The sequence below is a fragment of the Aquarana catesbeiana genome, linkage group LG04 (assembly GCF_042186555.1).
Source record: "Aquarana catesbeiana isolate 2022-GZ linkage group LG04, ASM4218655v1, whole genome shotgun sequence".
NCBI classification, from domain to species: Eukaryota; Metazoa; Chordata; class Amphibia; order Anura; family Ranidae; genus Aquarana; species Aquarana catesbeiana.
In genome coordinates, this window is record NC_133327.1 from 314113632 (window position 1) to 314126929 (window position 13298).

The window sequence follows — 13298 nt, forward strand, 5'->3', positions numbered from 1 at the left end:
ACAGTTGGTTTGCTCTTCATATCTAACAGAACATGTTTGTCACACAGGCTTCATCAGGTACATGGTTTTGATGTAGATGAGAAAGTCTGAGCATTTTATATGAAACTAAAAATATATGCCACCCGTGTGTTTGGGAATCCAAAGTCTTCTTTAGATGTGTTCTAAGCATGCTTTACCATCTGACCGAACACTCTGCATCTTAGCTTAACTCGGTATATTGAATTTTCTGATTATTAGTAATGCCTCTGGCAGTCAATCCAAACTGGGAATTTGTCCACAAACTTTCAGTTTTTGTTAGTCATTTTATTAGTCATGTTTTTCATAGTTTACAAACAGTAGTTAGTATGTCCCTCTACAAGTTAATATTTCCCATCAATCTTGAGCATTGTCACTTGCCATCAGATTGCGGACCATTAGTTCCAGACAAATACTTTATTTTAGATTTCTTGGGAAATTATTGGTGACAAGAAATGTAATATGGCATTGCATGTTCTAGTACCTGTTTAGCTAGACCCAAAAGAATGACAAAAACCTGTTGGAGATTCAGAGCACAGTATGCAGTGTGTCCACTGATGTAATACCCTTTTTTTTAATTTTTTTTTTTATAAAAAACAGATAAAAATGCACTCACAAGCAAAGATAAATCAGAGCTAATCAATCACATCTCCCCACCATGGTTCTGTGCACCAAATTCCTCTTGGGGTTCCTGTGTGTGTTTATTGGGGAGGCAATCAAACAAATAACCACAGAAAGTCAGGGCATGGTGTCATTCAGTTAATACTGTAGATTAAATACACAGGAAAAAGTTTGCTGAATCTTGCTTTTTGTGTAGCCCTTCCATTAAATGTTTTTGTTTTTTACAGTGAGTATTTGCTTATTGCATGCCATGTTGTATACCAAAAATAATTTCTATGTGAATGGCCTCATTATATGACACTGCTCTTAGTGTAATTGGTTGTATTTAACTCCACATCTTTTTTTATACTTGCCTTGAACTTTATCTCTGCAGCATAAAAACAGACCTCATTCAGCCATCTGCAGCTCATGCCAAGTAAGGAAAGATGCCTCCTCCTGCATTCTTTTTTTAGTTCTGTGCATGTGTGATCTTTTACCAAAATTGAAATGTAAAATTCCTAATATTTAAATAATAATCAAGAAGCACTTAGAGAATTCACACAGTTTCAGTTGAATTAAATACTTTGCAGGGGGTTCTGGAAATAATTGTTAGAGAGTGATTCTTAATTATTGCTAATTTTATTTTTTCCTAATCATGTTATTCATTGGTCAAGTTGAAAAGATGAAAGTGAACTGTAAAATATAATTTGCCATGTTCAGACAAAGACTTTATTATACTCAATCAAAGAGGATGAGATGCATGCAGGGGATTATCACATCTGAGTCTAGCAAAAAATAATAATTTATGAAGCAGTTTAAATTTGTTCATTTTGTCTTATTTTCAGGGCTGGTGAAGGAAAAGGCAACATGACAATGTATGTTTTTTTATATAATCTGCTCATTTTCTTTAGAATAACCTTTGGATTTCCTTTTGTATAAAATATTTTGTATTTTTTCTTCATGTTATAGAGGGCCACGTGAATTTCCACAAATCTTCCCGGAATATTGTAGAGGTTTGGGAAAGTGGCTGCTCTTGTTTTGGGGGTACAAGTAGAGTGAGCAGGGCACATAAATTATTGCATAGTACTCACTGGGTGATAGGTGATTAAACACTGCCCTCTTCATATATGAGTATAACAGTTTAACCCAAAATATATGTTCTGTTTAAATAACATCCTTTCTTCTTTGTATCCTAGATTCATACACAAAGATTCTTAATTGTAGTGTAAAGGATGGGATTTTTGAGACACAACTATTACATAAAATATATTTTTTTTATTGTGAACAAATTTAAAAACATGGTAATATGCCATACAACATTTCATAAAAATACTGATGATACAATCTTATCCATTGGTTTCATCATAACATTCTCTGATCGTAGTATAGACATGTGCTGGTCTTATGTGGCCCAATGCATTTCATGGACTAAATCCACTTCCTTGGGAGCCGCCAGTCTATTAAGTATCAAAAGGATCTAGAAAAAGAAATATACCTATACAAGAAAACCATGGTGCAGGGCCTAGAAGGGGAACCAAAAAGCAAAGGGAAGACTGTCCCATAGATCCAGAAACTATAACTCAATGACTAGAGAAGTCAGAACAAACGTGGAGATCACTGTACTTGAATAAAAGCTACAGGCCAGGTTTCAAACGCTTGTCAAATGCAGGAAAACTTTTGTTCATAGCATCCTATGGACTCCTCAAGTACACACTAGAGGTGTCTAGCAGGAAAAATTATTATATTCAAACCAATTGCTCAAATTATATTGTACTAAATTGCTAACATAAAAAGCAAAAAACACCCAAAAAGTACTAATAATGAGTACCTGATCTAAGAAGGCAGGAACTCCTTGTCTTTCACTAACTGAGCTTTCTCCTAGACAGAAAAAAAAATCTAAATGTTAACCACGGTTTTGAGAGGAGAGGACAGTTTTGGTGATATTTGGAGACAAGATTGTTAATGTAGCTTGGGGCAGAATTGTGAATGGCTTAATATGTTATTAGTATTTTGAATTTAATTTGCTGGGCGATTGGAAGCCAGTGTAGGGATTGGCAGAGAGGGGTGGCAGACACTGAGCGGTTGGTAAGGTAGATGAGTCTGGCAGCAGTATTCATGATAGACTGAAGAGGGGATAGCCTATGGAGAAGTAGGCCTATGAGAAGGGAGTTGCAAAAGTCAAGGCAAGAGAAAACAAGAGAGTAATGAGTAGCTTGGGGGTTTCATTAGTTAAAAAGGGGTGAATTTTAAACATGTTATGGTAGTGAAGTCTACAAGCTTTTGACAACAATTGGATTTGGTGCTGAAACGAAATGTCAGAGTCTAGGATTACAACTAGTACCCTGGAGTGAGGAGAGGGATTGATGGTTGCATTATCGACCTTGATGAAAAAGTCATAGAGGGGGGCATGGGCAGGGGAGAATACTATAAGCTCCGTTTTAGAGAGATTTTGTTTAAGGAAGTGATGCAACAACCATGCTGATATATCAGTTAGTAAATTAGTAATGTGAGAGGAAACTGAAGGAGTGAGGTGAGGAGTAGACAGATAGATAGATTTGGGTGCATTCAGCATAGAGATGGTATTAGAAGCTGTGGGAGGTTATCAAGTGACCAAGGGAGGAGGTGTAGTTAGAGAAGGGGTCCAAGAACAGAGCCTTGGGGGACCCCCTACAGAAAGAGGAAGTGGAGAGGAAGATGCAGTGATGTAGTTAACACTAAAGAAGCGCTGTGATAGGTAGGAGGAGAACCAGGATAGAGCAGGATCTTGGAGGCCAAGGGAGCGAAGTTTATTGAGAACTAGCGGGTGGTCAACAGTATTGAAGGCTGCAGAGAGGTCAAGTAGTAGGAGTATGAAGTAGCGGTCATTGGTTTTAGCAGTGAGTTTAGGAAGGGCAGTTTCTGTAGCGTGTTGCAAGCGAAAGCCAGACTGTAAGGGGTCCAGACGGTTGTTTTCAATAAGGTAGGAACTCAGATGATTGTTGACTAAGCATTCTAAAAGTTTAGAGGTGAATGGAAGCAAAGAGGTGGGTGTTAAGTTGTTAAGGTTGGTGGGGTCCAATGAGGGCTTTTTAATTATGGGAGTGATCTGTGCATGTTTTAGAGTGTAGGGGAAGGTGCCAGTAGAGTGGGAGAGCTTAAAGATGTGAGTGAGGGAGCATAGGATACAGTAGGAGGGGGACTGTAGTAGTTGTGAGGGAACAGGATCCAGGGAACAATTGGTTAGGTGGGCATCTGAGAAAAGTTTTGTAACTTCTTTAGTAGTAGCCAGGTCAAAAAACCTTTGAATGGAGCCCTGTAGGGATGGTGTGTCCCCCCCCCCCCCAATGGGGCACAGGTGGCTGATTACATTGTGGCGTCTGGGTGAACCAAGATGGCCGTGGCATACACGGGTATGCTAGATTCACAAATGGCAACTTGCATATAAAAGAAACAAAAGTTTTCTGACAAATAAGTCATGGGCAGCTCTGAAACATGTTAGCCATGCCCACTTCCTGCCCCAGGGACTGGCATCCTGCAAATCCAGGAGGCATCGGGCTCCCTGGAACACAGTGGTCTTCCTGGCAGTCCTTCATCTGACTGAGCAGTGGATGCTTTGGACTTTACAGATACTTTCATGCTGTGATCCTCCTGACCCCTGGCGGGTCTGACGAGCACAATCCTTTCTTTTATATGTAAGTTGCCATTTGCCTAATAAATCAGTTGTTTATGTTTAATGCTGAACTTAGAGTGGCGCGCTTTGTTTTTTTTTTTCTAGTCCTTGCAGAGATTCCTTTACATCTCCTAGTGCTGCTTTGTTTGTCCCCCAATATCACTTGGACTACTTACCTGCTTTGGCTCATGAACTCAGCTATCACCTATCCTTTGCACCATCTACTATAGACTGTATGGTTCTGTTGTGCCAGTGTTTAGCCCTAAAACATTGAGCATGTACAACATCTTCACAAACATACTTCCACGCAAGCTATTTCATTTTCCTCAGTTCTATTATGGACTCAATATTATATTTATTATATATGTAAATATCTGTTTATTTTAACTTAATGCTTCTGCCTGAGGAAAGCATTTGCATACACTATTTAGCAATACTGTTTCAATTCAGGGTGATAAAGTATTCATCTACATGTTGCTGCGTTCTTATAGAAGGGTGAAGTTGTAAAGTATGTTGTCGGGAATATTTTTGCAGTACTTTGAAAATGGTGTTCGTTACTTATAAGCTTTGCGGCAGAAGTGACAGTGGACTACAAAAAGCATACAAATAACACATAATGTGAAACATGCTATGCCCAGGAAATGACATTTTTACGGCTCAACAAAACAGTGCTGGCATCTTTTATGTTCATGAAAATGACCTCCAGAGTACATGGCACTTGAACTGCAGCTGGCTTCTTTATTACAGGAGCCAATCAAGAACTGAGTGCATATAATAAACTCTCCAGAGAATGTTGAAAGTCTCTTTAAAAGCACTCACTCCAAATTGTCCTTTATACAGCCCTCTTAGCCTCTTGTCTATATAAAACAAGGTTGGTGATTCTAAAATGCAGATAAACCAGAAAGTTATTTTCACAGGGTATCACCTTCTTAACTATGCAGCATTTACTGATGCTCAAAAATATTGTAGTTGCTACATATGTTTCCCTGATCCTGTCTATACGATTGATGTGCTAGCAACTCTAACATACTAAAGCAGGAATTTCGAAGAACATTTGAAACCGTTTAGCAACTGTCTGCTAATAATAGGATAAATTGTAAGGAAGCTGCCATTGCTGAGTTCTTTGTACATATGCATGCATCAGGGTCCTCCTTATCCTTCTTTTAGTTTATGGGAGGTCATCAACAAGCATATCCATGCAAACTTACTAAGAAACGTCTGGCTTACTAACCACATGTTTAACATCAAAGGCATCCAAATCAGGTTATCTAAATCTCTGACAAGGTCTTCTATATACAGTATTTAAAGGCCAACTCTACATTTTACTTTATATTACCCCCCCCCCCCCCCCTCACTACCTCTGACAGCGTGCAAGGGTTCTGCAGTTGCTGTCACTTTTGAAATTAGAGAGATATCTGTAATGAATGCACTATAAATCTTGTCTGTCACCACAGCAGATGTTCTCGTAGTTCTCAATTGAATACATGTGCAGTAATCACTAAATTCATAGTTCATTGACTTTTCCTCCAGCTCTCTAACTGAAACCCTGTACCTCTGTATGGGCAGGGAGCTGGAAGAAGTGTGCAGTAGCCTGGCACTACACCTGCTGTCCACTGACTGTAGGTGTAATGTTTGCAGACTCCTGAGAAAATAAATAATAAATGCACTTTTGCAAAAATATGTGCATTTATTATTTTTTTATAAGGTAAACTTTGGGGAAAACCAACATCCTCCCTTGCAGAGAGGCTGCCTCATGCTCTACAAGGGTTGAATGCTTGTTTAGGTCTAAGAAATGATCGGGTAATCAAAACTGCTTTTTTCAGTACCCTAGACATTATAGGGCATTATATGTCCCCCAGCCCAGCTATAGTCAGTCAGATTAGGATTACTTATTCACTGCAAGCAACTCGTTAACACCTAATCCTATCTCTAAAGAAACTTGCTGTGCCAAATGGGTGTCTTCTGTATCATCAGGTCACCTCAGGCAGGTTTTTTGATATTGCACAAAAATCATCACAACTAGGAGGTGATGCTTTGATGCTTTGGACTTCAACATAGTCAGCAATGCATTGTTAATGTACACCATACCCCTCAGGTACAGTGGTAATACCTTCTCTAAGTTTAGACACAGTGCCGCCAAAAAAAGATGAAAACAGCTTTTCAAACAGAATGAAGCTTAGCGCTGCTGGCAGTTAACAAAACTAGGGGAAACTCCAGTTGTAATACGTAGATTATTAAAAGCAACAAAAACTAATACCGCTATATTGCCATAGAACGTTTCACTATATGAAATGATGCTGTGAAGTGTACAGAAATTCTTCTTTTAACAGTATACTTACTCTATAGTTTGGGGAACTCTGTATAAGTACACACATTTCATAGAACTGCCACAGTATGGATATATTTTTTGTTTAACTCAACTGTAATGATTTATGGTCCAGTATGACATCATTGTGCTCTATTATTCTTTTATTAGGAATGAAATGATTAGGGAAATGTCCCAGATACTGGCTAGGTTGGTGAGAAATAACTATATGTTTAGCACAATTGGCACAGTCAATAATCATGATTAATCTCACATTTTTAATTTCACAGTATAATAAATATACTTGTATATATTTTTGATTTTGTGTGTTGTGGATTTCAAGCTACATTATTCATTGTTCGATATTAACAAATTTATTTAGAATGGAACTGATTTTTAAATATTGGGTGAAAGGATATGTAATATGTTGCGCTAAACAGTCAGATTTCAGCTTCAGTTGCACGTGTTATTTACCCCCCTTTCATGACCAGGCCATTTTTTGCGATACGACACCGCGTTATTTTAACTGACAATTGCACGGTCGTGCGACACTGTACCCAAATAAAGTGTATGTCCTCTTTTTTCCCACAAATCGAGCATTCTTGTGGTGGTATTTGATCACCTCTGTGGCTTTTACTTTTTGCGCTATAAACAAAAAAAGACCTGACAATTTTGAAAAAAAGAAACAATATTTCTTACTTTCTGTTATAAAACACATTGAATAAAAAAATGTAAAAAGTCAAATTCTTTCATCAATTTAGGCCAATATGCATTTTGCTACAAATTTTTGGTAAAAAAAAAAAAAAAATCCCAATAAGTGTACATTGATTGGTTTGCACAAAATATATAGCGTCTACAAACTATGGGATAGATTTATGATTTTTTTTTTGTACTAGTACAAATATAGGTGATCAGCGACCTTAAAGTGGGACTGCGGCATTGCTGTGGACAAATCAGACACTAAGTAACACTTTGTACGAACCAGTGACACCAATACAGTCATCAGTGCTAAAAAAATGCACTGTCCCTGTACTGGCAGGGAAGGGAATAACAGGGGCAATCAAAGGGTGAAATGTGTTCCTAAGGAGTGCTTGCTAACTCTGTGGGGGGTGCTTGTACTGTGGGAAGGCAGAGATCCATGTTCCTGCTTAGCAGGAATACAAGATCATTACCTCCCCCTTCTCACAGAATGGTGATCTGCCTTGTTTACATAGGCAGGCCGCTGTTCTGTCTCTCTCGGGAATGATCAGCAGGTCCCGGCTGATATCGCGTCCACCAGACCCGCTGATTTGCTCGTGCTGTGTCCAATCACAGCGGGAGCTGGCCACCTGCGGCGCGCGCTTTAAACCCCAATATGTACAAGTACAATGTACAAGTACTTTTTTTTTTGCAAAGGAGAGCTGCCTTGCTGCTATATATATTTATATATATATATATATATATATAATATATACAGTATATGGTTGGCAAACGGTTAGTGCATGAACATGTAATTATCTAAAATATTAAATATTAGTGTCTTTTTAGAATATTATAGCATTTTAAACGGTATTACATACATCTACACCCTTATACTTTTGTAGAAAATCTTCCCACTTTTTGTCACTGTTTTTTGAGGTAGAGTGACGATAAATTACAAGGATTCATTATGGGAAGCTTTGTAGTTCTCTGGTTGAAATCCAGAACATAACATCTGGAACATAAACCTGCTGTTTATAGGGACTTGTATACACCGGTCATACAATAGCTATTGCATTCGAATGCAGTGGCATTCATATGAATGTATTTGAGTGCAAATTACAATAAAATGCAGTGCAAATTCATCTCAAAACAGGTAAAATGCTGTGTTCTGGGAATTGCATGGATAGCAGGTCAAATGCATTCTTAGAACCTTTACCTGAACTGCACCATTTATGGGAATACAGTCCTAAGGGGTGAAAGGGCCCCAATAATCAGAGGGGATTTTCACATTTTATTATTGAATGTGCCTTTGAAGTTCTATACAGGTATCTTGAAATGATAAAACATTTCTTGTAACCATGTATTTTTTTTATTTAAAATGGAAAAGACTATAGTAATTGGTTCACCTGAAACAACAGACCTGTGCTACTTTAAACTACATCGAACACTAAAAGTTTCATTAGTTGCATCTTTTAGGGTAGCAGATATTGACCATTCCCTATAGCCACAGCTGGACAAGTGTTGATACTGAAGCTAGAAAATAAACAACTAAATTAGTCTTGTGCAGCCTTTCCATGAAACATGCCACTATTGATAGTAATTTAAATATATCTATGCTTACAATTTACTAACTAATGTATAGTTAGATACACTAAACCGAGTTTATGCTAATTATAGCACAAGAATAAATGGTGCTCATTGGTTTTGCTTTATCAGGCTTTGTTTTGATGTCCATTGTAACACAGGGCATGCCTATGACATAAATCTTGTGTATTTAGTGTAAGCCTAAGGTGCTGTTTTCTTTTGTATTATTTGAAATGTACAGAATAGTTTTCTCTTCAGTAATACATCACAGTTAAATCTGTTTCATGGAATTTGGGCTACTTACATAAATGTAACTATTAGAATACGATGATTAAATTATTATATGCATTCAGTTTGTTACACATACAGTAGGTCTGTGGTAGAGTATACCCATGGTAAATTATTTTCATATTAACCAGTTCCAATAAACAGGTTAAGTTTGGTAGTCCTTTTTATAGTTTCATTTCAGCTTAATAGCTGGAACTCAGATTACAAACACAGTTTAATTAATCAGAAAGAACCACTCCCCACCTTGTTCATATGGCTGTGTATGGAGTTTCAATTAGACAAAGCCAAGCAACAGCTAATGTTGGGCATTCTTTTTATAAACTCCCAAATGATCTGTCTTGTGTGCATCTGTTTAAATAGTTATTGGTACTCAACGCTTTCCTAAAACGAAATATTTGCTGTAAAAACCTTTTCCCCTTTAAGTGGTCATTTAAGTAACCATTAGTTTTTCAGTTAGGGGTTGGATTAATAGGGGTTAGGATACTGGCCAAGGAGACGCTTGTGCACAATTTTATCATTCTGTACTTTTAGCATGGAAGTGCCTGTGCCAGTATTACTACCACAGGGCTTTAGCCACCTATTTCTACTCTTCCAACCTAAGAATGAAGGATTAACTAGAAGGAAAGGTGGCAATGAAAGTGACTTGCTGCTGTGACTCTGTTGTTTTTTTGGGGGGATGCTTTGATATGTGAGAAGGCTCAGGATCTAAATGTTCCCACTGGTGATTTGTCAGAAGAAATTAAAATCTGGAGAGGATCAGAGGTGGGCTGACTGCTACTTGACTTTTTAATGGACTGCTGGTACTAGAGGTTTTTTCAGTCATTATAGATAGTGAGGGATGGTTTACTCCCTTTTAAATAGTGATTCCATTTATCCATGGTGAGGTTTCCTGCTACTTCTGATGTTCAATAATAGCTTTTAAAGCTGTTGAAAATGTTTGAGGAAAAGCTGCAAGGGGCAAGTTTGCCAGTACTACATTGTTAAAAGATGGCTGCTCCAACCTCTAAAGTTGAAGTCTCTTGGAAAACTTGGAAAAAAGACTGGTTTGCTCGAGTTGCTAAAGTACAATCTCTGCACGAGTTTGATGATTCAAGTTTATCCAAAAAAATTAGGATGTCATTATCCATGTATAGGATGACAGACACACACATTTTGGTAGCAAGCTGGAACATTGCAGAATGGAAGGGCGACCCCTGAATGCCGCACATCCATAGTGTCCTACAGAGATGAGTGAAGTGGCAACCTCAGCCTGAACTCCAACCAGGCCACGCCCCCAATGTGTTTCACTCCATCCCCGGAGCTCAGTCATGGGGATGGAGTGCATGCATGCATGTATGGAGCTTTGCAGAACTAGTATTCTTAGTTATTTGCAGTCCCCTTTACTTGTAAATCCTTTATTCATTTCATTCCCTTTCATATAAAATAGACTGTGTGCTTTTTGATAAGCTTGATACACAGAGCAGCTCCCTTCAAACATTCATAAAGCATCCTCACATTAGACAGCACAAGTTGTGGTAGCCACTGTATCTTCCCGACAACCAAAATCCTTCATCCAGCTGAGGAAACAAGCCTATATTTTAAACCTTTTCAAAATTCCCTTTCATATATTCTAATTGGACTTGGTTCTCAGGGAGGAAAACCACATATACTGTACTTGACTAAAGGGAAAAATACTAGGCAACAGTTCTATAATACATTTGTAAGGATGGTGAGTCAGTACATTTTCTGTTTATTAATGACTAAAATATAGGAGTAATCATTTTATGGCTTATGTAAAGGCACGTTGTCAATTAAATACCAATTTTTGTATCCGTTTATATTAGCTAAACACATTCTAGGTGCATCAAAAGAAAAGGTGTATGAAGTCTTAGTTTACTTTCTAAAGCAGCCACAGCCTAAGAAGGAGAGCTTTCCCCTGCCAGCAGCTGCAGAGTTGGGACCCTTGCTCTCTGGGTGGAAGCTGTGGTCTGACAATGCCCACTTATGAGTCAGAAATATAGTTCTGCTGTAAGCAAAGCTCATTCTCTCAGTTGATTGGAGTGTTCTGGCTCAACAGGGGGTGTGTTGGAGCTCTGCAAAGAGATCACTGCATTCCTACAGAGAACAAGGACTCAATCTGTAGCTACTGGCAGGACTCGGGCTGTTGCTGCTTTAGAAAGAAAGCAAAAAAAAAAAATATCAAACAATCCCACATACCTAATCCTATACCCACAGTTGATCTAGAAGAAGGCGTAAAACCCCAGCAAAGCATGATCCAATTTGCTACAGCAGGGGAAAAAATTCCTTCCTGATCCCCTGAGAAGCAATCAGATTTTCCCTGGATCAGCTTTACCTATAAATGTCAGTACCCAATTATATTATGTACATTTAGGAAAGAATCCAGGCCTTTCTTAAAGCAATCTACTGAGCTGGCCAGAACCACCTCTGGAGGGAGTCTTTCCACATTTTCACAGCTCTTACTGTGAAGAAACCTTTCCGTATTTGGAGATTAAATCTTTTTTCCTCTAGACATAAAGAGTGCCCCCTTGTCCTCGGTGTTGACCGTAAAGTGAATAACTCAACACCAAGTTCACTATATGGACCCCTTATATATTTGTACATGATGATTATATCTCCACTTCATCTCCTCTTCTCATAGCTAATCTATCCTCATAGCTGAGTTCCTCCATGCCCCTTATCAGTTTGGTTGCCCTTCTCTGCACTTTCTCCAGTTCCCCGATATCCTTTTTGAGAACTGGTGCCCAAAACCGACCTGCATATTCCAGATGAGGTCTTACTAATGATTTGTACAGGGGTAAAATGATATCTCTCTCTCTGGAGTCCATACGTCTCTTAATACAAGAAAGGACTTTGCTCGCTCTGGAAACCGCAGCTTGGCATTTCATGCAATTATTAAGCTTAGGATCTACCAAAACCTTCAGATTCTTCTCCACTACGGATCCCCCCAGTTGTACGCCCCCTAGTATGTATGATGCATGTATATTCTTAGCCCCCAAGTGCATAACTTTACATTTATCTACATTAAACCTCATCTGCCACATAGTCGCCCAATTAGACTTGGAGACATCCTGTAAAGACTTTATTCCACTGCATAGTTTGTTGTCATCTGTAAAGACTGAAATAGTACATTTAATCCCGGACCCAATATCATTTATAAAGATGTTAAACAGGGTCCCAGCACTGAACCTTGGGGTACACCACTGATAACCTTAGACCATTCAGAGTAAGAATCATTAACCACTACTCTCTGAATTCTGTCTTTTAGCCAGTTTTCTATCCACTTACCAACGGATATTTTCCTTGTCAAAAGAAGTTTATTGAGTATACAATATTATAAAGATACATAAAGTAAGTTTTCAAGGATCTATAAAGTAAGCTCATTATTTTACAGTAGGGTTTATATAGGTAAATATCATGAAATTTCAAATATTAAACATTGGGTTCACGTAAACCTAAATTAAAGATGTATATCATTTCCTTAGTTACTTTTGTAGGTATTTAAATGATTTATACCTACTATACATATTGTTTACAGGTAGAGTGTATATAGGTCAAATAAATTCTGATAATGAGCTTTAATCGTAAGGTGGAGAAAAGGAAAGAGAAAGAAGAAAAAGGGTTGAAAGGTAGAGGTATGGTCCACAAGGTTGTCCCGCTCGTCAGTTTATTATTCTTTTTAGTTCTCTTTGAAGCCTTAGAATGGGTGTCTCTGTAAGTCATTTAATCTGTTACCATGGCAACAGGACAGAGTCATTGAAGTTTGACAGGAACTGTTATTTTATCCAAGGATGCCAAAGTTTTTCAAATTTTGGAATTTGATTTTGATCGATGGCTACCATCTTAGCATGGGACATTGTATTATTCATTCTGTGAATTGTTTCTGCTATTACCAAACCAACGGATATTTTCAAGCCTGTAGACTTTACCTTACACATTAGAACTGTATCAAACGCTTTTGCAAAATCCAAGTACACCACGTCCACAGCCACCCCTCTGTCCACGGTTTTATTTACCTCTGCATAAAAAGAAATCAGGTTTGTTTGACCACTTCTGTCTTTCATGAATCCATGCTGTCTGTTGCGTAACCTCATACGGCGCCAGGTTGGCTCTCCTGCGCAAACCGCTATAGGTGTATGTCGGTCTGACCAAGGAGGATAGCGTGTGCGCGTCCTGCAG

The 13298-nt window shown here is 38.3% G+C and overlaps 1 protein-coding gene across 5 annotated transcripts in view; it reads left to right on the forward strand.

Moving 5' to 3' along the window:
• MYO6 (myosin VI) overlaps positions 1-13298 on the forward strand; it is a 402734-nt gene that overhangs the window by 361844 nt on the left and 27592 nt on the right. For 2 of the 5 annotated variants that reach the window (XM_073626829.1, XM_073626830.1), the window contains exons 29-30: positions 1010-1051; positions 1461-1490. The exons of 2 other annotated variants lie outside the window; for them this stretch is intronic. In XM_073626829.1, the coding sequence (XP_073482930.1) occupies positions 1010-1051; positions 1461-1490 (72 nt within the window). The remainder of the gene's footprint in view (positions 1-1009; positions 1052-1460; positions 1491-13298) is intronic. One more of the 5 variants, XM_073626831.1, reaches the window with a different exon arrangement.